Source organism: Sciurus carolinensis, chromosome 15, assembly GCF_902686445.1.
Source record: "Sciurus carolinensis chromosome 15, mSciCar1.2, whole genome shotgun sequence".
In the NCBI taxonomy this organism is placed as follows: Eukaryota; Metazoa; Chordata; class Mammalia; order Rodentia; family Sciuridae; genus Sciurus; species Sciurus carolinensis.
Window position 1 is genome coordinate 40,750,429 of NC_062227.1, and position 22,356 is coordinate 40,772,784.

At 37.3% G+C, this 22,356-nt stretch overlaps 1 protein-coding gene across 2 annotated transcripts in view; it reads right to left on the reverse strand.

Annotated features, from left to right (window-relative positions):
- Dsc2 (desmocollin 2) overlaps positions 1 to 21,693 on the reverse strand; it is a 32,666-nt gene extending 10,973 nt beyond the window's left edge. For both annotated transcript variants that reach the window (XM_047526640.1, XM_047526641.1), the window contains exons 1-9: positions 21,234 to 21,693; positions 12,568 to 12,652; positions 11,497 to 11,696; positions 10,438 to 10,554; positions 8,398 to 8,553; positions 6,827 to 6,971; positions 5,112 to 5,278; positions 1,899 to 2,033; positions 1,242 to 1,427 (exon numbers count right to left, since the gene is read on the reverse strand). In XM_047526640.1, the coding sequence (XP_047382596.1) occupies positions 1,242 to 1,427; positions 1,899 to 2,033; positions 5,112 to 5,278; positions 6,827 to 6,971; positions 8,398 to 8,553; positions 10,438 to 10,554; positions 11,497 to 11,696; positions 12,568 to 12,652; positions 21,234 to 21,302 (1,260 nt within the window). In that variant the 5' untranslated portion in view covers positions 21,303 to 21,693. The remainder of the gene's footprint in view (positions 1 to 1,241; positions 1,428 to 1,898; positions 2,034 to 5,111; positions 5,279 to 6,826; positions 6,972 to 8,397; positions 8,554 to 10,437; positions 10,555 to 11,496; positions 11,697 to 12,567; positions 12,653 to 21,233) is intronic.
- Between the last annotated feature and the right edge of the window lie 663 nt (positions 21,694 to 22,356).

Below are 22,356 nucleotides of genomic sequence, written 5' to 3' on the forward strand. Positions count from 1 at the left end.
TCAGGAAGAATTTAGTAAGACTGATGTTAACAAATGAAACATCATAACCAATAGTCACTTACTACACCATTGTTTTTTTTAGGACAGCTTGTATTACACTCTTGAGATGAATAAAATTACTTGGACCTGGTTTGCGTACAAAAACTGGGCCAAACTTTATAAAAATGTATTTAAGAGGGGAGACACAGAAATAGAAAGTTTAAGAACATGACCCTTTCATTTTATATCTCCCTGCCCTCCACCCCCTTTCTTAAAAACTGGAAGCACCAAGTTTGTTGGAAGACTTTATGTATTTGACCTGATTTGTACTTGTAATGAAAATGAACAAAAGATTTTTTTTTAGGTCTTGGACTTCACAAAGATAAAGTTTCTTCTTAGGATTAGGGCGGGGGTGGGTGAGACAGAGACAGGAATCAAAAGACCTTTCTTTGTTCTTTTGAAACAGAGGAAGTAATACACAAAGTGCAGCTAATTTTCATCATAGCAAGGAAAAACATTCACCCTTTTTGACACATACTCCTTGAACATAAGTGCAAACAGAAGATTCTATAGATCCACAAAAGAATCATGTTGTAATTAAAGATGCAGCAGAAATAAGTCTATGACTTTGTTCAAGGTCAAAACAGCTCAGATAGTTTATATGCTATCTCTGGCTCCTGAATTAGCAGTAAGTTCTCGTCAGATGTAAAAATGGTATTAGAAAGAAGTTTTAGAAGTACTTATGTCTTTGAGTGGTCGAGGATTCCCATACTGAACCTGGAAGTTAAGGATGTATTGTATGCTGGATAAATATGAACAAACCTACAAACAGCCTCTCTGTGGCTCTGACCAGGAGTGACTCATTTGGCAAGTTTTACTAACTGGAGGTTTCTTGACCCAGATACAGAATGAATAGTCTAGAAAAGTTTGGTTCTGTCCACTAGCATCAAAGTTATGCCAGTTTTTAAATTGTAGAGAGATATTGGTTACAAGGTGGCTACTGTATCAAATTAATTGAATACATGCAAATGATTTTTTTAAATCATGACTTTATAAAGGTTACCACAAATGAATATGTTCATATACATATATATATAAAACACACACATATTTACCTATATATATATATATGTATATATATATATATATATATATATATATTATTCCTGCATGTACCAGAATTTCTTTGTTCCTATTAAACCCAATATGCTATTCCATAATATTATAAATTACAAATAACAGATTAACTAACTTATTCTTACCTTAACTACACACAGAACTCCTTCATTGGTTCTGGGATCTGTTACAATTTTAAAATTTCCATTTTCATTGCCCTTTAAAATGGTATAATTAGCTCTCCAATTAGGAGTATTAATTAAATCCTTATCCTCAATGGTAACACGTAAGATCTCCACATCAATTGTGTTTTCTTCCACTGATGTCACATACTAAAAATAATGAAAAGAAACAAAAATATTTCAGTAGTTAGCCCTAAGAAAAATAAACCCCCATGTGAAGTAAGCTCTGTTCTTCCAGTTTCTTGAGAGCTGTTTTGGAGGTTCTGTCAGAGAGCACAACAACTCCTACACCTTGACCCAAGACTGGTCCTCCTCCTTCTCCTCTCTCAGGAAAGGTCATCCTCTTCAACCAAGTGCACAGCACCTTCAGGACGGATGCACATGGTCAGGGAGAAGGCAACTCTGCCTAGGCACCCATATGAGTCAATCAGTGGGTTGACAAATGTCACAGCCAGATCACCTTCACATTCTGTTCTTCCAATTTCTAAAGTACCATGTTGACATAATTTAAAACTCTAACACCAAAATAGTACATCATTGTGGTACTTCATTTGAAATCATGAGGCATAGATATTTAACAACTCTGTTATACATTTTCTTGTATAAATACCATACACTTACAGAAGTAGGAGAAAATGTTGGCAAGTTGTCATTCACATCTCCAATATTAATGATACAAGTTGCAGTTGTGTGCAAACCAAAATATTGACCATCCATGTCTTGCACTTTTATTTTCAACTGGTATTTGTCAATTAACTGAAAACAAAGAAAGAACTTAATTATTGGGCAAAATAACAATATTATAAATGAAATCTTAGTTTATGTTCTATCATTTCCATTCATTAATAATTCAAAGAACACTATTAAATCTAATGGTGCTCATGTACTTAAAAAGAAACTTCCTCACACCAGTAATTTCTAATCAGTTTGTGAAAATTGAATAATTTCATCTAATTTAATATGAAATAAAGTACAAAATAGAGCTGGGGATGTGGCTCAGTGGTCAACTGTCCCTGAGTTCAATTCTCGGTACCCCAAAAAACTAAATAAATAAAGTAAAATACTTATACGATTGTTTGATTTGCAAGCTGAACCAGCCATTGTGATTTATTAAAATTGCTTTGGGGATTTTTTTCCCCAAAGAATACTATTTTTTTTTCATGAAAAATGCCTGTGGTTATTCAGACTAGAATATATGGAAAACATTTTGTCAAATCACTTAACAAATAATTATTGTTTGCAAATATTAAATTACAGTTTTCAAGCAAAAGTGAGAACTTTGGAGAATTTGTATCAACCATTGAGATATGAATGGAAATCAAGAGGTTATTTCTTCAATATTGTTTAATAAAATACATCACATTTGGAATATGTACATATAATTCATGGAAGCAATGTTTTCCAAATGACAGTGAAAGTAAATATCACAAAAGAGTGAAATATCCATTCATAGTACAAGACAGATCAATGGATTTTACTGGAACAAAGTACCAAAGTTCATTGATAAGTCTTCAGAGTTCATATTGTGAAAAATGTTTAGGAAACTACCACTTGTTAAGTTTCGATTTAGTATCACAGAATAGACACAATTATTTGCAACTACTATTGAAATACTACTCTCTTTTCTCACTTCATACCATGTCAAAAGTTCTTTACACGCTTCAGCTGAAACTATTTATTACGACAGAGAGAAAACAGGAGATATGACAATCCATCTGTCTTACATGAAGTCAGATAGTAAAGAGATTTTGTAAAGTGCATAACAATGCCACTCTTTTCACTGAATTATTTATTGTTTGGAAAATTTATTTAGTTTTATACAAATTTTATCTGTGCTAACATGTAGTACTTTTTTGGGGGGTGGGGGTGGGTACTGGGGATTGAACTCAGGGGCACTCAACCACTGAGCCACATCCCCAGCCCTATTTTGTGTTTTATTTCGAGACAGGGTCTCACTGAGTTGCTTAGTACCTTGCTTTTCTGAGGCTGGTTTTGAATCCACAAGCTTCCTGTCCAGCCTCCTGAGCTGCTGGGATTACAGGCATACACCACCATGGCCAGCTAACATGTAGTACTTTTGTTGTTACTTTAAATAAGTAAAATAACACATATTTTAAACTGTCCTTGGCTTTTAGTATTAATGGAGTAAATAGCAATAAATATAACCCACATAAATAAAAGGTCTCCAGCATCTTCAACAATACTTATGAATGTAAATGGGCCCTGAGACCAAAAAGTTTGAGGATTACTGCTCTCATTCATGAGGGGATAAGGAAACAGAGGAAATGAACCTACAGGAAGTTTCAAGAATCAAAGAAATACCAAATAATCACATTACTATGTTTTAAGATTAAGGAATATAAATTAGTACAAAAGACAAACCGCTGTAAAAATTCAGAAGCCTAATGTTTGGTGGAAAAGTACCAGTTGAATAAGTAAATGAATGATTAAACTAGGGTAGGTACAGTGGAAACAGACAATATAATAGTAAAATAATCTCAGAGGTAATATCAACATGCTTTGGAAAGTGATCTGATTGAGAGGATAAAAGTAGAAATCGAATATAGCTTTAAGAATAGGACTCCAAGGCAACAACAGAAAATATTATGAACAGCTGATTCATTAATATCATTTTTTTGCTAAAAAAATATGGGCGAGCATGTTTAAGGAGATGAGCTAAATTTTAGATACATATCTAAGTACCTTTGAAACATCAAAATAAGGATTTGTAGCAGTCAGTTGAACATAGAAACCTAAGGTTGGAGAGATAAAAACTTCATCTATATAAGGGGAAGGGATAGTTGAGACTGATGAAGAACCACGAGAGAGAAGAATGTCTCTCTCTGTAAACAACAAATTTCTGCAGGTCGCCAAACAGTTTACTTTTCATATTTGACACTTCCTCTCTTTAATGCTGTATTTTTTAATTAGAAACTTTGGTTCATGAAACAGTAAATTCAGGAGAGAATAAATTAGTGGTTAAAAAATTAGCCCCCTGGAAGATTAACTTACTTAAAATAGCAATGTTCCTAGGACTAGAGGGATAGCTCAATGGTAGAGCTCTTTCCTGGCTGCAGGAGGCGCGAGCTTCAATTCTCAGCATTGTAATAATAACAATAATAATAATATAATATATGATAATGATACTATATTATTATTATTATTTTCAATTTTTTTCACATTATGCTTTTCAAAAGCACATCTACAGAGATATCTGTCCAGGCACAGGATGAATGTTCCTTTTCTGAAACAGTTGGGATAAGAAGTGTTTTATTTTTCAGATTTTTCAGATTTCAGAATATTTGTATACACGTGATTTGAAAACTTGGTGATGGGGCCCACATCTAATCCCAAAATTCGTTTGTATTTCATTTATGCATAGCTTGTGCCTATGTGGATTTTTTTTGTTGTTCTTATTTGTTTTATTTTTGTTTAGTTTGTCTGTATGTTTAGGGCATGGGATTGAACCCAGGGGCGTTCTACCACTGAGCTATGTCTCCAACCCTTTTTCTTTTTTTATTTCTAGACAAGGTCTTATAAGTTGCTGAGGTTGACCTCAAATGTGCACTCCTCCTGCCACAGCCTCCCAAATCACTGGGATGACAGGTGTGTGCCACTGTACCCTCCTTACTACGCACACACATTACTATGCCTGCGTTTTAACCATGATCTGTCCCGTGAGTTCAGGTGTGGAATTTTCCACTTGTGATATCATGTCATTTCTCAAAACATTGAGAACATTTCAGATTTGGGATTTTCAGATTAGGGAAAATTAGCTTGTACTATGAAATAGCCACAGTGCAATCAAGTTTAACTTGTTAATAATTCCGTTACCTCTCTGTCCAGCTGAGATGACACGGTGGTGATCACGCCTGTAGCCGGATGCATAGAAAAGAGTGTGGGCGAGGACGGCAGCTGCTCCAGGATGGAGTATCTCAGGCGTGTGTGCATGGTGTCGGGCTCGTCTTTGTCAGTTGCACACACCTGTCCCACGGTGGAACCTATGTATTAAAAAAATATTCTATTTAATTTCCAAAGCTTTCGTACATTCAAATTCTCATTTACTTCAATGCTTTTTACCTACCTCAAAAAAAGCTGTGGATCACTTTACTATACACTAGGGTAGTGGTAAACATATATATTTTTTTTTTGTAGAGGAGTTTGCACACCTCTACATAAAGCACCACTTCCTTTTAAAAATCCTAGCATTCTATGGAACAACCATTTGACCCAGCTATCCCACTTCTTGGTTTATACCCAGAGGACTTAAAATCAGCCTACTATAGTGACGTGGCCACATCAATATTTATAGCAGCTCAATTCACAATAGCCAAATTAAGGAACCAACTTAGACACCCTTCAACAGATGAATGGATAAAGAAAATGTGTTGTATATACACAATGGAATATTACTCAGCCTTGAAGAAGAATGAAATGATAGCATTTGAGGTAAATGGATGGAACTGGAGAATATTATGCCAAGTGAAATAAGCCAGTCCAAAAAAGTCAAAAGACAATAGTTTTCTCTGGTATACAGATACTAATTCACAATAAGTGATCGGGCCAGGGGCTAGGGAAAAATAGAGGTACTTAGGATTACGCAGAGGGGAGTAAAGGTAGGGGAGGAGGTACAGGGGGGAGAACAGATAGTAGAATGAATTGGACATGATTACTCTATGTGTATTACATGACCAGTGTGAATCTACAACATGTACAACTGGAAATTATACTCCCTTTATGTATGATGAGTCAAAATGCATTCTACTGTCATATAACTAATTATTATAAATTTTTAAAAATCCTAGCATTCTAACATTGTGGAATTTGGTGATCAAATCCATTTTATTGCACTTAATGTATGAGTTTATAAATGTCGATGCTACACTTTCACAATTTTTGCACTTCTAAACTAAAATAATTATTTAATTATGCCCTAGTCTTTTTTTATTTACAATCCTATACTTAACCACATGAGCCAGTTTCTTTGAAAATTGATGGTGCAGTTAGGTCTTTCTAAAGAAGTTCTCACAGACTGCATTCTGATTTTCAGATAAAATGGACTGTTTTCACAAGATTGAGAAAACATCTGTATTATTCTCAATGACTTTCATAGTCATGCCCAAAATATCATCACTCATTTAACCATTATAGAACACCCATAGATACCTTTAGGACTATTTCCAATTGCTCAAAGACTCCTTTCTTGGAGTATGCTCTCTTATAAGCATTTATTTTTTCCTACTATAGAAAGATAAGGTAACTTTTATTAACTCCTGTTTCTAAGGCACTGTGATTTGTGTTCCATGTGCATTATGCTTCATTTAGTCTTCATAGTAATCTGGCATACTGAAAACCCCTTTTATAGATGAGGAAATTAAGGCTTGTCAAAACTAGGAAGCTTGACCAAGGACAACTAATGGAAGGCAGAGTAAAATTCCATGCAGTGTCCCTGCCACCAGGATATGCTGCTTTCCAGGGGCCATAGTGAAACTCAATTCATGAACTGAAACACATTAAAATTGCTCTCTATCATCAAAGTAGATACTCACCAACTTTGCAGTTTTCAAAAACCGTAAAAGTGTATGTTGTTTCTGTAAAAATCGGAGCATTATCATTTTCATCCTCTACTTTGATTAGCAGGGGCAATGGATATTCTGGTGTGTACCCATCTGGAGTTGTTGCAAAGGCAGTTATCTGTGAATTGAGTAAAGGGGGGAAAAAGCGAAATTCATCCTCTTTGCATGTATGGAGCTGGAGATCAAACCCAGAGCATTGTACATGCTAAATGCGAGCTTTACCCTTGAGCTACACCCTACGCTCCCCAAATTATCCTCTAAAATAAGGTATGGTTCAAACTTGCCTGGACTTGAATTTGGAGACTGCTCAGAACTACAATGTTTGTCTCACCATTTGTTACTGATTTTGAATGTGGACATAACTTTAATGCCAAAAGAGGTGACTAATTCCATGAAGCTGAGCACTTTATGCTTAAATGTGTCTAACAGAGTAACATAGATCATTTTAATTTCCTCGCCATTGCTGTATGTTGTTCATGAGTATCACTTTTTTATTATTATTTTCAAAAAAGACTTGAGGACTTTTTTTGTTTCGTTTGAGAGTTTCAGGTGCAAGGATTTTAATACAACTTTCTGGATCTTTCTTAACTTCAATTCTTCAGGACTACAAATTCTCCAGGTAGATTTAACTGTATATTATCTTGCTTTCTACTAATTAAAACTCTATGCATATCAGTGTTTATATTTAGACTAGTACTTTCCTAACGATTTTTTTAATTTAAAAAGCAAGATTCAAGAAATAGAACAAATGAATGGCTATTAATTATGTATGGAACATAGTCAGTTCTTTTGATTCCATAATATGAATTTCAATTCTAATTTTTTTCATAACAGGTATCATAGAAAGAGTAGAACATTACAAGTACTTAGAAGGTCATGTCATAGCAATCTTAAACCTACACACTTAATTCAAAGCTTGTCTGTCTAGGAGGTTAATGTGATCTTCTGATGAATAATTGATTCATCCAAAATAGCTGTAAAATGATAAAAACGGAGTTAAGCAAGATCACCAGGTTCTGTCAGGAAATCAAACCAGCATGAGGTCAAGTTCCCACATGAACTCACATTCCACCACGGGAAGTGATGCAGACACTGAAGAAGACTGAATGAACCGCATTAAGCACTGGCCACACTCCTTGCTTGCTCCCCTGGGTTAACTTTCTCCCCTGCAAAGGTTCTGAGGTTCATGTCATTTCTGAGCCTCATTTACTTCCTGTGTTATCTCTGCACTACAAAGAGGGCCGAAGATCTTTTCTGCCAACTCAATAACTGCTCTCAAAATGGTACTCGTTTTTTTCTTTTGAAAAAACAAACAAAAAGCAAAACTGAAGAGTAAAACCAAAATCCCAGGAACAATCTAATAGGATCTAATTTTATTTATCCGATGAAAATTCTTTTTGATTCAAGTCAATGCTGGGCTATCAGATAAGGCCAGAGCATCGATGGCAAATTCAGAAATAGAAAAGGGTCAATGAATTAGAAATGTGAGACACAAGGGCCAAGCTTAAGAACCATTAATACAATACACAAACTTTAGAATTTACCTCAAATGATTCATACTGCTCACGATCTACCGGACGAGTACAATACAGGTTTCCAGTATCCCTCTCCACATAAAATAAATGTAGAGGTTCTTGGTCAACTCCAGGCCCTCGGATGGAATAGTATATGGTGTAGTTTTGTGCTGCGTCAGACTGAACCTAGAGAGTAGAGATCACAAACATGGGACAAGTTTTTATTTCAACAGAACTTATATCTCTATATTTGTACAATCACATTCTCATTTTTATTACAATAAATATTGGCCTCTTTAATTTATGATTATGGATGAACAAAAAGAACCAGCCATAAAATACAGAAACCTCATCATTGAGAAATTTTAAGAAAAAGGCATGAGAAAATGATACAGTAGAATCTTAGTTTTCTAGAGAAAGAAATCTTTTAAAGGCTAAATGGCATCTATGTGAATCAAACATTTAAATCTTTTTCCTATATTAGAAAACAAAATATTTTGAGCATGAAAAATTACACAGCTGTTTTTTTAAAACAGAAAAAAAAACCTGAGTTTTTATTTAGGCAAAAAAATAGTTAAGAAACTGGGTTTAAAGCATACTATTTCCTGGCTGAGTTTTATTATTTGTTATTATCCTTCTTATTATAGGGGCTGAGTGAAAAAAATATATGAGGGAGAATAAAAATAGAATAATATCCAGGTATGGGTAATAGTTGATCCTTGACTCATAAAAAATTTCTTCCAAGCTGTTATTTCCTAACAATTTCTTTCTCAACTTTAATTTGTTCTCCTCTCAGCTGCATTAAATTTGTTGGTGAGGTATAAAGGAGGATTCTTCCTCACCATTTCAAGAACTTAGGAAAAAAAAAAACCCAAGTCACAGATTGAGTGGTAGTGGCCACTAATAGGGGAAGAAGGTGAGAAGTTTTGCTGGGGTCTTCACTAAATGTTGAAAATGGAAATAGAAAATATAGATTTGATGTGATTTAAGACATGGTCTTGGCAATAAGCAACAGAAAGGCAGATATGTCTTTCTCCTTCATGGAATTTCCATGTCATCCTTTATTATGGAAGACACTTGGGGATATTTTTAGGCTATGCCCAGGCTCTGTGATTCCTTTGTTGATTATAAAAAAAGAAATCATTAAAGAAATGTGTTTGAAAGTGCTAGGTGGGTTTTACAGTTTGCTAGCTAGCCTTTGCCTAACTAAAGCTACAAAAGAGTGTATGCCTACAGTGACGCAGCCACATCAAGGTTTACAGCAGCTCAATTCACAATAGCTAAGCTATGGAACCAACCTAGGTGCCCTTCAAGAGATGAATGGATAAAGACAATGTGGTACATATACACAAGGGAATATTACTCAGCCTTAAAGTAGAATGAAGTGATGGCATTTGCAGATAAATGGATGGAACTGGAGAATATCATGCTAAGCAAAATAAGCCTAAACCAAAAAACAAAAGGTTGAATGTTTTCTCTGATAAGCAGATGTTGATCCATAGTGGGGGATGGAGGTAGGGAAGAATGAAGAAACTTTGGATTGGGCAGAGGGGAGTGAGTCGAGGGGGGGTGGGAATGGGAAAAATAGTGGAACAAGACCAACATTATTACCCTACATACATGTATGATTACACTACCCATGGGACTCTGCATCATGTACAGCCAGAGGAAGGAGAAGTTGTGCTCCATTTGTGTACAATGAGTCAAAATGCATTCTACTGTTACATATAACTAATTAGAACAAATTAAAAAATTCAAAAAAATAATAGAAGTTACAATGCTTCAAAAAAGGTGTATGCAGGTATAACGATATATTTTTGCACCCATATACTCATACATACATATACCCATGCAATCAATATTCATGGACTATCACTTTTACATACCTTTTTATTTTTCATAGCTGGGGACTGACCCCAGTGTCCTGCATATGCTAGGCCAGTGCTCCACCACAGAGGTATATCCCATACCCTGACACAGTTATTTCTAAATATCAGCATGTTCACTGTCAAATTTTTGTCTTAAGATGGGAACAATGGAGTTTTACAGCAGAAGGAAAATATACTGTACCTGTTGAAGAAAAAGTGGGAAAGGACCCAAGGAATTCTCTAGCATGGAACAAGGAATAGGAGCCCATCTTCTCTTGGCACGTCTTAGAGGTTTTTCTTTAGAAAGTCTTTTTTGTACCTTGATTTAGAAGATAGAAATACATCAACAAATAAAGTCAATGACTACTTTCTTCCCAATCATTAGAAGTCAGACACATCTTCCCTCATGAGGATTAGCTGGGGAGGTATAAGACCACCGGGATGCTTGAAAACCAAAAGAAATATCAACACTGCATAAAGAGAATGAAAAAAAAAAAATAGCTGCTAGTTGTTACTACAACGATCCTTTTGAGAAAATAACTTGGTGGAAATATGGAAGAAAGAGAGATGGAACTGGAAGCCTAGAAGCAAAACTAAAAAAATTTTATTGTTGCCACACTGCCATGCAAAAACAGGAGAGGAGGGATATGCAAAGGAAATAAGTATGTGCCCTTCCACATGTAGCATAAGCATCTTCCACTCACCAGCAGCTAAGCAGAGCCAGCCACCAACAGAGAGATCTGTGTCAGAATGAGGAGAGAAACATGGTGACTCCCCTCAACTACTGCAGTGAGGAACAGTCAATACTGAATTGAAGACATGTTTATTTGGGGTGTCACAAGACAGTATGCATGCATGTGATCCAAACCTCCTTCTAAACAGCCATCTGTTTCCTAAGACTACAAGTTATGCTAAGATGCATGAGGAAAAACATTTTTCTTTACTGGAGAAAGAGTTTCAAAATTTGCTTTTGGAAATTCATGCTGTAGTAAAGACCAACAAATGCTTCTTTGTGTCTAATCTCAAGTTCTCAAACTGTAGTTTATCCCAATTCCTCCTTTCATATCCCAAATAAGAAGGAATAACAAATCTTTAACAAACTACCATGTACAGCCCTTTTCCACTTAAACACTGTTGTTCCTGGTTTTCATTCCTCAAACCAAACTATTCCATAATTTTTCTGATTCCACTTCTTCCCTGGCAATGTTATAAAACCTAAAGATGAGATATCATTATACGTTATTGATATATTCTGGTATACCTGTGTTTCTTCCTCTAGAAGGACAGATATTTCCTTCTCCTCTTGGCTGTCTGTGTTGAAAAGTAATATAGTAAAACTTCTTGTCTCCGAGGACAGGAGAATAGCATTGGTTGTATAGACTGAGCCATCTTTTAAAATTTGGAAATCAGGATCACTTGAGTGAATGATATTTGCAGACTTAAAGCACTCCTCCAGGTTAACTGTATAAAATAAACATAGCCATCATTGATAAGGTGAAACACAACGATACATGGTTTTAACAGTAATGCATGCTTGTGTAAGGAGCCACTTAACTTACACTCCCACTAGAACATTTAGCATTTTTAAAAGGACATATGAAATCATGTGGTTACACTGTGCATAAACACATACATCACTTCCAATGCCTGCTTTATATTCTTAATGAGCTGTTTGTCCCAAAACCAAGACATGTGAACTCCAATGTTTGAATGTTTAAGCCAACAATGAAAAAAAAATTTTTTTAATTAACTGAAGTTAGCTATAGAGGAACAACATAAGAGTACCTGAAGTAAGTTTAACAAAATCTGGTTTGTTAAAATTGGTAGTTATTAAATTAAAATACTACAGAAATCATTACATTTAGTGTGAAATACTCTTCGTATTCTGTGTTCCCACTGGTTTGCTCTTCCTCATACAAATGAGTAATGTAAAAAGTTAATGGAATAAAAAAAACAGTATATGGAAATAAAATGCAACAAGATTTCAAAAAGTTTCAAGATGAAAATCCAAAAACAATATCTTTAAACTCAAGAAGGAGTTTCAATATATTTCTCAATTTCTTAGAAGCATATTGAGCCTATACCATTAGCCATCATCTAATGTTAATATATTAAAATTATTTTATTACTCAAACTAAAGCTGTTTAATCTTCAAATAATTGCACATTTTTAAAATAAAGACTCATTGACATGACGCCACATGGATTACAAATGATAATTGCCCACATTAGTTTTAACTATTGTCTAATACAGTTATGGTTCTAAAAATAACACTAACTTTTAACAGATCATACCAAATTAGGATAATTACATATTTTTTGCCGTTTCTTACCTCTGCCAACAAATTTCTCAGCATCTAATTTAGAAGGAACATGTAGTATCACCTGTTTGCAGGCATCACAGGCAAATGCTAAGATCTAAAAAACACAAATCCAGAGTATGCCTTAAAAAGATCCTTTTAATGGATACATTATTTATATAAATTTTATTTATATATGAAGTAATGTACACTTGATTGCATAGATAAAATATTAGATATACAAATATATTTATAATTGCATAAAATGTCTATAATTTTGAATCAGTTTATATAATTAGCTAAAGAGAACTAAAAACATGCTAGAATAAGAAATCAGAAAAAATTACATCAATGGGAAGAATCAAACAATGAAAGTCTTAGCTCCCTCCTTCACAAAGCACATAAACTCAGGAGAATTATGTACCCTCTTAAGTTTTGTTTCCTATTCTATAAAATAAATTTACTTGTAACTTCACTGACTAACTTAGTGGGTTTAGTAAGTATTTGATAACCTATGTGAGAGAGTACTAAAAACTAAAGACAGTACTAAAGACAGCACAGGGATATAAATAGGAATGGGAAGTAAGAATGAATTTAATGAACCAGCAAATTGTCCCACTAAATCTTTAATCACCTATGCAATGATACCAAATTCATAATCTCCAAAATCGCCAAAACAAAAATCTGGTGCTTTTAAAGAAAATGCCATGGAGTATTCGGGTGAGTGCTTATGTGTTATGTATTATTACTCCACACAAATAAGGCGACTCTTTGATATAGGAACTTATTGTGAAGATGCATTCTTTCATAAGTGAAAGTTAAGGTTATTTTAGAAATAGTTTTACTTAATTTTTTAATGATTTATGATGAACCTATCCCAGCACAAACTATATTTGAATACATAGAAATTTAATTCTGTTGTCTCTGAAACTTTGCAACAACTGTTTCTGAAAGATTTACATTCTTCTTTTCTACAGTTTTGCATAAATATTTAACCAAAAACCACAATACCGCTAACTGGCATTTACACTGTGTTATTTACAAAGTTCATAAACATAAACTATTACCATCTAAGTTTGGATGAAAATTTTTATTTGCAATATACACTAAGGAACCTGTAATCGTCCAATTTACATAACATATAAAGGATCAGATAAGAGATGGCATTTCACTTGGAAATTAAAGATGGATGGACACAATGAAGAGACTGTATTTGAACTGGAAATTAGAAGATAAGAAAAATTTCCACTGGCAGCAAGTTGAGAGGGAGTGAGTGAGAGCAGAATCAGACGATTCTAAGGATTCTAATTCAAGGTGATTGACAGAAACATCTTTATTCATTCATACATTTATTAGTGCTTACTAGGTGCTCATCAAAGTCAAGGACTATAGGCAGTGAACAAAGCAAAGTCCTTTTCCTTGTAAAGATTACATTTTAGTAAGAGACAAAAAAATAAATATACAAATGTCACATAATACCAAGGCAAAGAAAGATAAAGGTTATGAGGCAAATAAAGCAGAGAAAGAAGATGACAAAGGGAAGACCAGAGGCCTAAATGAAGTGAGGAAGGAAACCAGCTTCCAAATTGGAGAAGTCTTCCAGGTGGGGTAAACACCAGAACAAAGACCCTGGAAGGGGACTTCCCCTGCTGTGTTAGAGGAGCAAGGAGGAGCTCCTGGTAGTCCTGTTTAGCCAGAGAAGAATGAGGAAGAAAGAGAGCAGAGAAAACAAAAGGTTGATCATGGCACATCACGTAGGGTCTGAAAGGCCATAATAAGAAACAGATTTTGTTCTAGTGCAAAAAGAAGCCACAGCAGGTTTAGAGCTTGTGGAGTGTGTACACACATCTGCTAACTATATGGGGAACAGACCTTGAAGGGGTGAAAGTGGAAGCCAAAAGACCAATTAGGAGGACATGGCAGGATTCTATGATGGGCAGTGGTGAACTGGATGAAGGCAATCAAGGTGCAGAATAATATAATATAAAGCTGCTCCCCCACCCTTTAGGCTGTAGTCATTTTCCCGCCTCCCAACTTACAACCTAGCTTGTCAGTCTGTGAACATCCTAGCTAGCTATTGGTTCATCAGTCAGCTTGCAAGTATCCTTCTCTGTTATTGGTCCCCTGTTAGCCCGCAGACTTCCACGGCTTAAGAAAGGCTCCCGGGGCCATTTTCTCTGTCTCTCTTTCTCCTCAGGCTTTCATGCTCTCTCCTCCTGGCTCACTGTTGGGTGAGTCCTCTCTCTCTCTTTTCCTCTTATTTTCTCTCTTACCCTGCAGGGATACACTCTGCCTGTTTGCTTAATAAACTCTCTTATGTGAGTTCCCGTGTCCGGAGTGGTTTCTGGGTTCTTATAAAGTGAAAAATGGCTGGATTAAGACAATTTGGTATCCTAGACACCCATTCATTCATATGTTCAACAAATATTTATAAACATGATCCACATGAAACATTGGATCTCAGTGTAAGATATGTTTGTAATTTCAATAAAGTAGAAAATGCCATGTCAGGGAAGTACAGGACACTGTGGGAAAGTGGGGGGATGGTGGCTAGCATGGGTAAGAGCCAGATTAAGTAACCTGAAGAGTGGTAGTAAGTTAGCCATGGCAAGAGCAAACAGAGTTTAAAGTCAAAATACAAGAACAGCAAAATGTGAAGTCCCAAAGATGAAACAGACCTGAGAAAGAATCTTAGAATGACCCTCACGTATAATAGAAAGAGGAAGAAGTTTAAAGTGAATCCAGGATGTAGGTGAGGAACAGTTACTAAACGGTGTTAACCAAGTATATAGATTTTTATTCCTAAATATAATAAGAAGGCAGTGGGCTTGTTGGCACATGCCTGTAATTGTAGCAGCTTGGGAGGTTGAGACAGGAGAATCCCAAGTTCAAGGTCACTCTCAGCAATTTAGCAAGGCCCTCAGTCACTTAGTGAGATCCTGTCTCAAAATAAAAAACAAAAAGGGCTAGGGATGTAGTTCGGTGGTAAAGTGACCCTGGGTTAAATCCCCAAAACCAAGAAATAAAAATAAAATAATATTGAGAAGAAACCAAAGTTTTGCTTCAAGCAAATAAATTGCATATGCAGCTTAATATGTGAATATAAGTATGAGCAATGTACAAAATGGATGGGAGGAAAACGATCTTCATTTCTAATGCAGGCCAAGTAGGTAAAACTCCATTCCAAAACTAACTAAAAATGTTGGAGAACATATATTTTAAGTGTCCTAAACCATTAAAAAGTCAACAAAATAATAAGGAATTGCTAGGCAAAAACTGATGATAAAGCTAGAACACAGAGCAGAAAGAGGAACCCAAAAACAAATTCCAACCAGCAATGATTAGATTCTAATTTGCTGACATACACAGAAAATGAATGAAAACAGAGAAACCACCTATAACCAAAGAAAAGACCCTCTCCACATTAGTTTGGGGTCCGTAAATGCTAACCCCTCCTTATAAGGCTGAAGAGGATGAAAATTGGACCTTATGTGGATTTCTTTTTCTTTTTTTGATTATTTATTTTAATATTTTATAAACTGGATTTCGATTCATTGTACACAAATGGGGTACATCATTAGCACTTCTTTGGTCTAGAATCCTGGAGCCATGACCTGGCATGTGGTCACCACCTAGATGCTAAAGGTACTTGGCCAAATTCAATATCATTCTTATCTTTTCAAAAGCTTCAAAATATAGGAATTGATGAGTACTTCTGCAATATGACTTTTATATATCAGAACCAATGGGAACAGCATCAGAAGCAACTCTGCTAAACTTACATGCAAAATAGATTTTCCAAGATCACATGGTTCACAATACATTGAAGGTATATTAAGCAAGAACATAAGAATTGCAAAGGAAGATGGGGGAAAAAAATCTCTGCATTTACTACTAATTTACCTAGAAATCCCCAGGAAATAAACCATTAAATTACCATAAAGAATAACAGAATTCAGTTAAAGCAACAGAAATAACTATGAAAATATAGACATCATTACTCTTCATGCCCATAAATAAAACCAGTTAGACAACATAAGATAAGTCGTTTTCAAAAGCAATAAAATAATGTTAGAATGCCAAGTAATAAATTTAACAAGAAACTTGCAAAACCCATCTGAAGAAAACCTGAAAGTATTTCCACAGGTCATAAAAGTAGACTTGCACACACAAAAAAGGAAGACATGTCATTATCACAGATTGGAAAAATCAACAACATAATACATCAATTCTCACTAAGTTAAATCATAAATTTTATGATCCCAATAACCCAAAACCTCAACAGAATATTTCCTGGAGTTAAAGTTGATTCAAAATGTCATAGGAAAAATTAAAATTAGACTGGAAAATTATGAAAAAAAGGAGCCATGAAAGGATACTAATATCTGTCCAAACAGACATTAAAAAGTCCTATAAAGTCTCAATACTTAAAATAAAGCAGTATCAGTATGTGAATAGGCAGATATTAGAGGCATGAATTGGAAAAGACACAACAATTTCAATATGCATTTGATATGACTGTATACAATCCAGCATCTTTCTGTTATGCCCAACAACAACTGTCAAATTTTGGGGCATTTACCAAGTGTGAAATGACATTTCAATGTAGTTTTTCATTCATCTTTTGTATTAAGACATTTATATTAAAGGAATATTTTAATACATTATAGAAATATTTCATGTCCTGTTCATGTTGAACTTTTCTTCTTAATTTATAAAAACTCTTTTTCTTTCGGGGGTGGGTACCAGGGATTAAACCCAGGGGTACTTAGCCATTGAGCCACATCCCAGCCCTTTTTGTATTTTATTTTGAAAGAGGGTCTCACTAAATTGCTTAGAGCCTGGATAAATTTCTGAGGCTGGCTTTGAACTTGCAATCCTTCTACCACAGTCTCCGAAACTGCTGGGATTACAGGTGTGTACCACTTCAATACTAGACTAACCTTTTAAAATACCATCTCCAAATCTTTTTTTTTTTCCATTTTATCAATTACATTTTAACTTTTACAGAAAGGTATATGGTGTTTCTGCTTTGTTTGGTTTGTAGTTTTGCTATGGAAAATGTGTGTGTGTGTGTGTGTGTGTGTGTGTGTGTTTTATATAATTGATTTTCCTGATTTTAAATACAGTTTTTAAAGTGAGTCATAAATGGGCCTTCTTAACTAACTCCAAGCTTGTTTGAAGCTTGTTTGTTTGTTTGTTTGTTTGTTTCAGGACTGGCATTGAACTCAGAAACACTCTATCACTGAGCTATTTTAATTTTCCCTTGAATTTTTTCTCTTTAATTTTCACTTTGAGATAGGATCTCACTAAGTCATTAAGGCTGGTCTTAACTTGGGATCACCCTGACTCAGCCTCCTAAGTAGCTGGGATTACAGACATGCACCATTATGCCCGGCTTGACTCCAAATTTATAAGAATTCATTGTGTTGGCTTATATAACCCACGTGCTATCATATTTTACATTTAAACATTTCATCTAGTTTTCTATGGTGTTCTGCATAAAGCATGAATTCTACTTTGTCTTTCAACAAATTTCTGATGAGCTCACATAGTGTTGTTCTTATTTAATAACACCATACATATTAGTGACATGCCATGTATTATAAAACAGTTTTCCATCTAGTCACACACAATTTTATGGAGGGAAGAACAATATCTGCCAAAAATATAGAGTAATTTATACTTTTTTTTCCTTATCAATTCCATTTCTGGTATTTATGGTTATACCTCACAGGTGAACTGATACACCAAGCTTATTCACTGTGACATTATTTGTAATAGCAAAAACTAGCAACAGAAGTGATAAATACAAGTAAACAGATTCATGAGATATCTTTGAATGCAGAGTTATTGAGGTTTAATGATAAACTAGGGGAGGGAGACAGTAAAGAAGGAAAAATAAACAGCTTCCAGTCTTCTGCTTGAAGAAAAAGGCATATAGGAGTGCATATATAGAAACATAGGACCTAAAAGAGAAGCAACATTCTTTGGGAAGACAATGAATGCTGCATCACACACAGTAGGTAGAGAGATATAAAGACCTATCGTTCAGTGATGGCATCCGAACGAGCCATATTGATTTAGGATATGTTGATATCCTAAATATCATCTGTGTGATACTTTAAGTGACAGAAGTGAATGAAATGGTCTAGGAAAGGGAATCAATTTCAAGGAACAGGACCTAAATTAAAGCCTGAAGAAAAATCAGCATTTAAAATTGGAGGAAAAAAGTAGTCAAACTCATGGAAGCAGAAAATAGGAGGGCATTTGCCAGGTGCTGTGGTGTGGGGGAAATGGAGAGTTGCTTAATGGGTATAAAGTTTCTGTTATGTAAGATGAAAAACTTCTAGAGATCTACTGAACAAGATTGTGCTTACAGTGAAAATTGCACTCCAAGCACACTTGTTTAAAACATTGTTAAGAGGGTAGATCTCATGTTATGTCTCAACACAAACACACAGAATGGAAAAAGGAAACCATGTAGAATCAGATTCTGAGTGATCAGAAAAGTCAGAAAAAGGGGGCAGGGTGGAGTAAATTTCAAGAATACATATGTAGGGGGCTGGGGCTGGGGCTCAGTGGTAGAGCGCTTGCCTGGTATGAATGAGGCACTGGGTTCAATCCTCAGCACCACATAAAATAAAATAAAATAAATAAAGCTATCGTGTCCATCTACAACTAAAAAATATTTTTTTAAAAAAAATACATATGTAATCTACAAATGGAATAGTACAAAGAATGGAAAGTGTCTCTTGATTTTAGCAAGGGACATCCCTGATGGCCTGAGAGATCTCTGAGAGGCTTTATTAGTTGTTTAAGCATAAGAAAGTTCAAGTGGTTAAGACATGCATGAGGTGAATAAATATTAGGGAGTGGGGAGAAGTTAATTTGTTGAATGGTGAAGGATTACTAAGGTGTATGGGAAAGGACACAATGCAAAGGGTGCCCCACCCCTCAACGTCATTCTTCCTTAATATCTCACACTTAGCCTGTACACATTTCTCACAACCACACCAACCACCTGAAGCTGGCAGGGCTTTGCACAGATGTGCACTAGAGCACAGAACAACTTGGGGGACACACACTTGAAAGTACAATGAGGAGTTCAGCCAGGGCCAGATTTCTCTCTGCCTCACTCTTGGTCTATCAGACTCTGAAATCAGGGGAGATCAAGGAAGGGGGGAGGGGATTCCATTTCAGTTTATTCTCTCATACTGTGCTTTCTTCTAAAAAGGATCTGAGATGACACACAGAAAGCTATGAGTGTAGATATCCACAAAGCAATGCTATTTATTGTGGTGCCTGAAGCATGCCTTTTCCTTTAAAGAATAATGACCTGTGGTTTAAAAGGAAATGACAACTTAATTAAGAAGCAAACCAAAAATCATCTCTTTGTCATCAGCCATATATTTTGTGACCGTTATTTTTCTATTTTTCATTTCCTCAACTGTAAAATGTTAACGGCTATGTGCTAAATTATTAATAATGCCCTAGGGATTTTGGTTAGGGGTTTGAAGTCCATTTAGGTCTTGACAAAGCCTTTCTAATAATAGTAAAACCTACAATTTAACCATTTAGAAATCCTCTGTGAAATCAGCGCGGAGGAGAAGGGGAGGTGATCCGAATATTTCTGCCCCTCAGTTCCACCACTCCCAGAAGGAATCCACCATTGTTCCTCATGTCCTTCAAAGTTGACTTGCGCCCAAGCTGAAGGCTCAGCATGAAAGGGCAACATTAAGCACTTTTTCACACCTCGTCGAATTAACTTTTTTCCTTTTCAGTCTGGGGACCCAGGAAAAGCCCAGTCTGGGACACCTTTGATCCTATATTTCCTCAAGGGTTCCTTCCGCAGTTTGGATTCCTGGAACTTCTGACTCTCCCGGCGAACTTCGGTCTTTTCTGCCTAGGAGGGAGGAAGTGTCCTGTCCCAAATAAAGCCACCTCCTTTGACTCCGGTGAGGTCATCTTTGTTGTTCTTTTTAAAGTGGTTAAAAAGTTGAAGCAAGGGAACGTTAAGTGGGTGGGTGCAGACGCCTCTGGGAACCAGCGACCAGGACCAGGACCATCTTTTCCGCCAATGATTTAGGGGACAGAAGCCTCACACGCTAACAATGGAGACGACTCAAGGGATCACCAAGTGCCCGTGTAGGGCACTGTTCAGGAGGAGAGGGTCGAGCCTCTCTTCTCCCTAACATCCCCACATACATCTAAACGCACACCAAGATCAATCCCCCGCAAGTCCAGGAGTCCCCTCTTCCATCCAAGGACACTCGTTTTCAGTCCTGTGCACCCTGCGGCTGCCCTGTCCCTGGCCTGAAGCCGGCCCTGAGGCCGGGGGGATGCGCACTCCCGGGACTTGGGAGAGGCGCGGAGGAGCAGCCCGGGCGAACCCGGCTCCCCGGCGAGCACCCAGAGGCTACGCTTTCGGATGGGCGTTCGCTGCTCACGCCTCCCTTTCCATCTGCGCGCGCTGATTACATCTACCGAGACACCCTTCCCTCCCCCAGGGATCCCGGCGCCCAGGTCGCGCTCCTCTTCCTGTCTGCTCTCCCCCACCCCCCTACTCCATGTTTAGCCACCACCACGAGGTCCCTTAACCCCAGCTTCGCCGGCCAACCCCAGCTCCCCAAGTTTCTCCCCTTCTTCCCAGGCGACTGGACCGTCCTCCCCAAGCCGGTGGCCCCGGCGGCACTCACCGAGAGGGTCAGCAGGAGCCGCCGACAGAGGGCTCCGCTCCGGGACAGTGTGGGTCCAGCTGCCGCCATGGAGAGGCTGGGGCAGGTCGCCGGCCGAGGCACCCACAGGCCGGGGTGGGAGAGCTCTGCGGGGCGAAGCGGGTGCAGGCTGGGCCCGCGCTGGAGTGCGACGCGGAGCGGCTGAGCCCGCGGAGAGGTGCTTTTCTTAGTTTTTCTGAAGCGCCTGCCTCACTCCCAAGGGGCTTTTCCTCTGACCGAGGGTGGGGCTCCAGGCGCGTCCAAAGACTCCGATCGGCCCCTCCTTGCTATTTTCTTAAGTCTTCATTTCTTTAAGAACTCAACAGGTGGGAACTCCCTTGCGCCGCCACCCTTTTACCTGCGCTAGGTGTTTCTCACCAGCGGCCGCCACCTATATGCCCCATCTCCCCCCTCCCCCGCCCGGGTGTCCGCCTGGCAGGATTAGCGCTGGCCCTGCCCAGCAGAAGCCCTGACTGTACAAAGACTCACTCCCCAGCGCACTGGCCGGCTCCGGCCCCGCCCAGCCCACTGCCCTCGCGGCCCGCGGAGGTCCCTGCCCTGGGGGCAATTACAGACCCACAAAAACAGCCCAGAGCTGGAGAGTTTGCATTATTTGTCACCGCTGCCTAAGGCCCACCTATTAAAGGGCTGACTCCAGGCAGAATTGTGTACTCATCTTTACTGGAATAAAATTCCTATGGACATCCAATTGAGGTTCAGACAGGACTTTTATCTGGACACACCATTCTTCAGGGTCTCTGTTTTAGAAAGTTCTTAGCATGACAATGATGGAAGAAAATTGCCTTAACATAGGGACGTAAATAAGTAAAATTAAGGGATCGGGACTACAGAAAAATAACAAAACCAAAGAAGAATTACTATTGAAAACGCATCCGTTGAGGTCCTAGACCTGAAGTCTTAGGGTTGGCTAAATGTGGGCTGCTGATGTCCTCCAAGAACCTCCCCTGTCACAGATAAAGCCAACCACAGACCTCCTTATAACTTTTCTGTTGGACTCCTGAACATCTACTAAAGATTTGTCTCTCTCTTTACTGCCATCTAAAACAGTCCATGGTGAGAAGTGAAAAAGAACAGGGTAATTGAT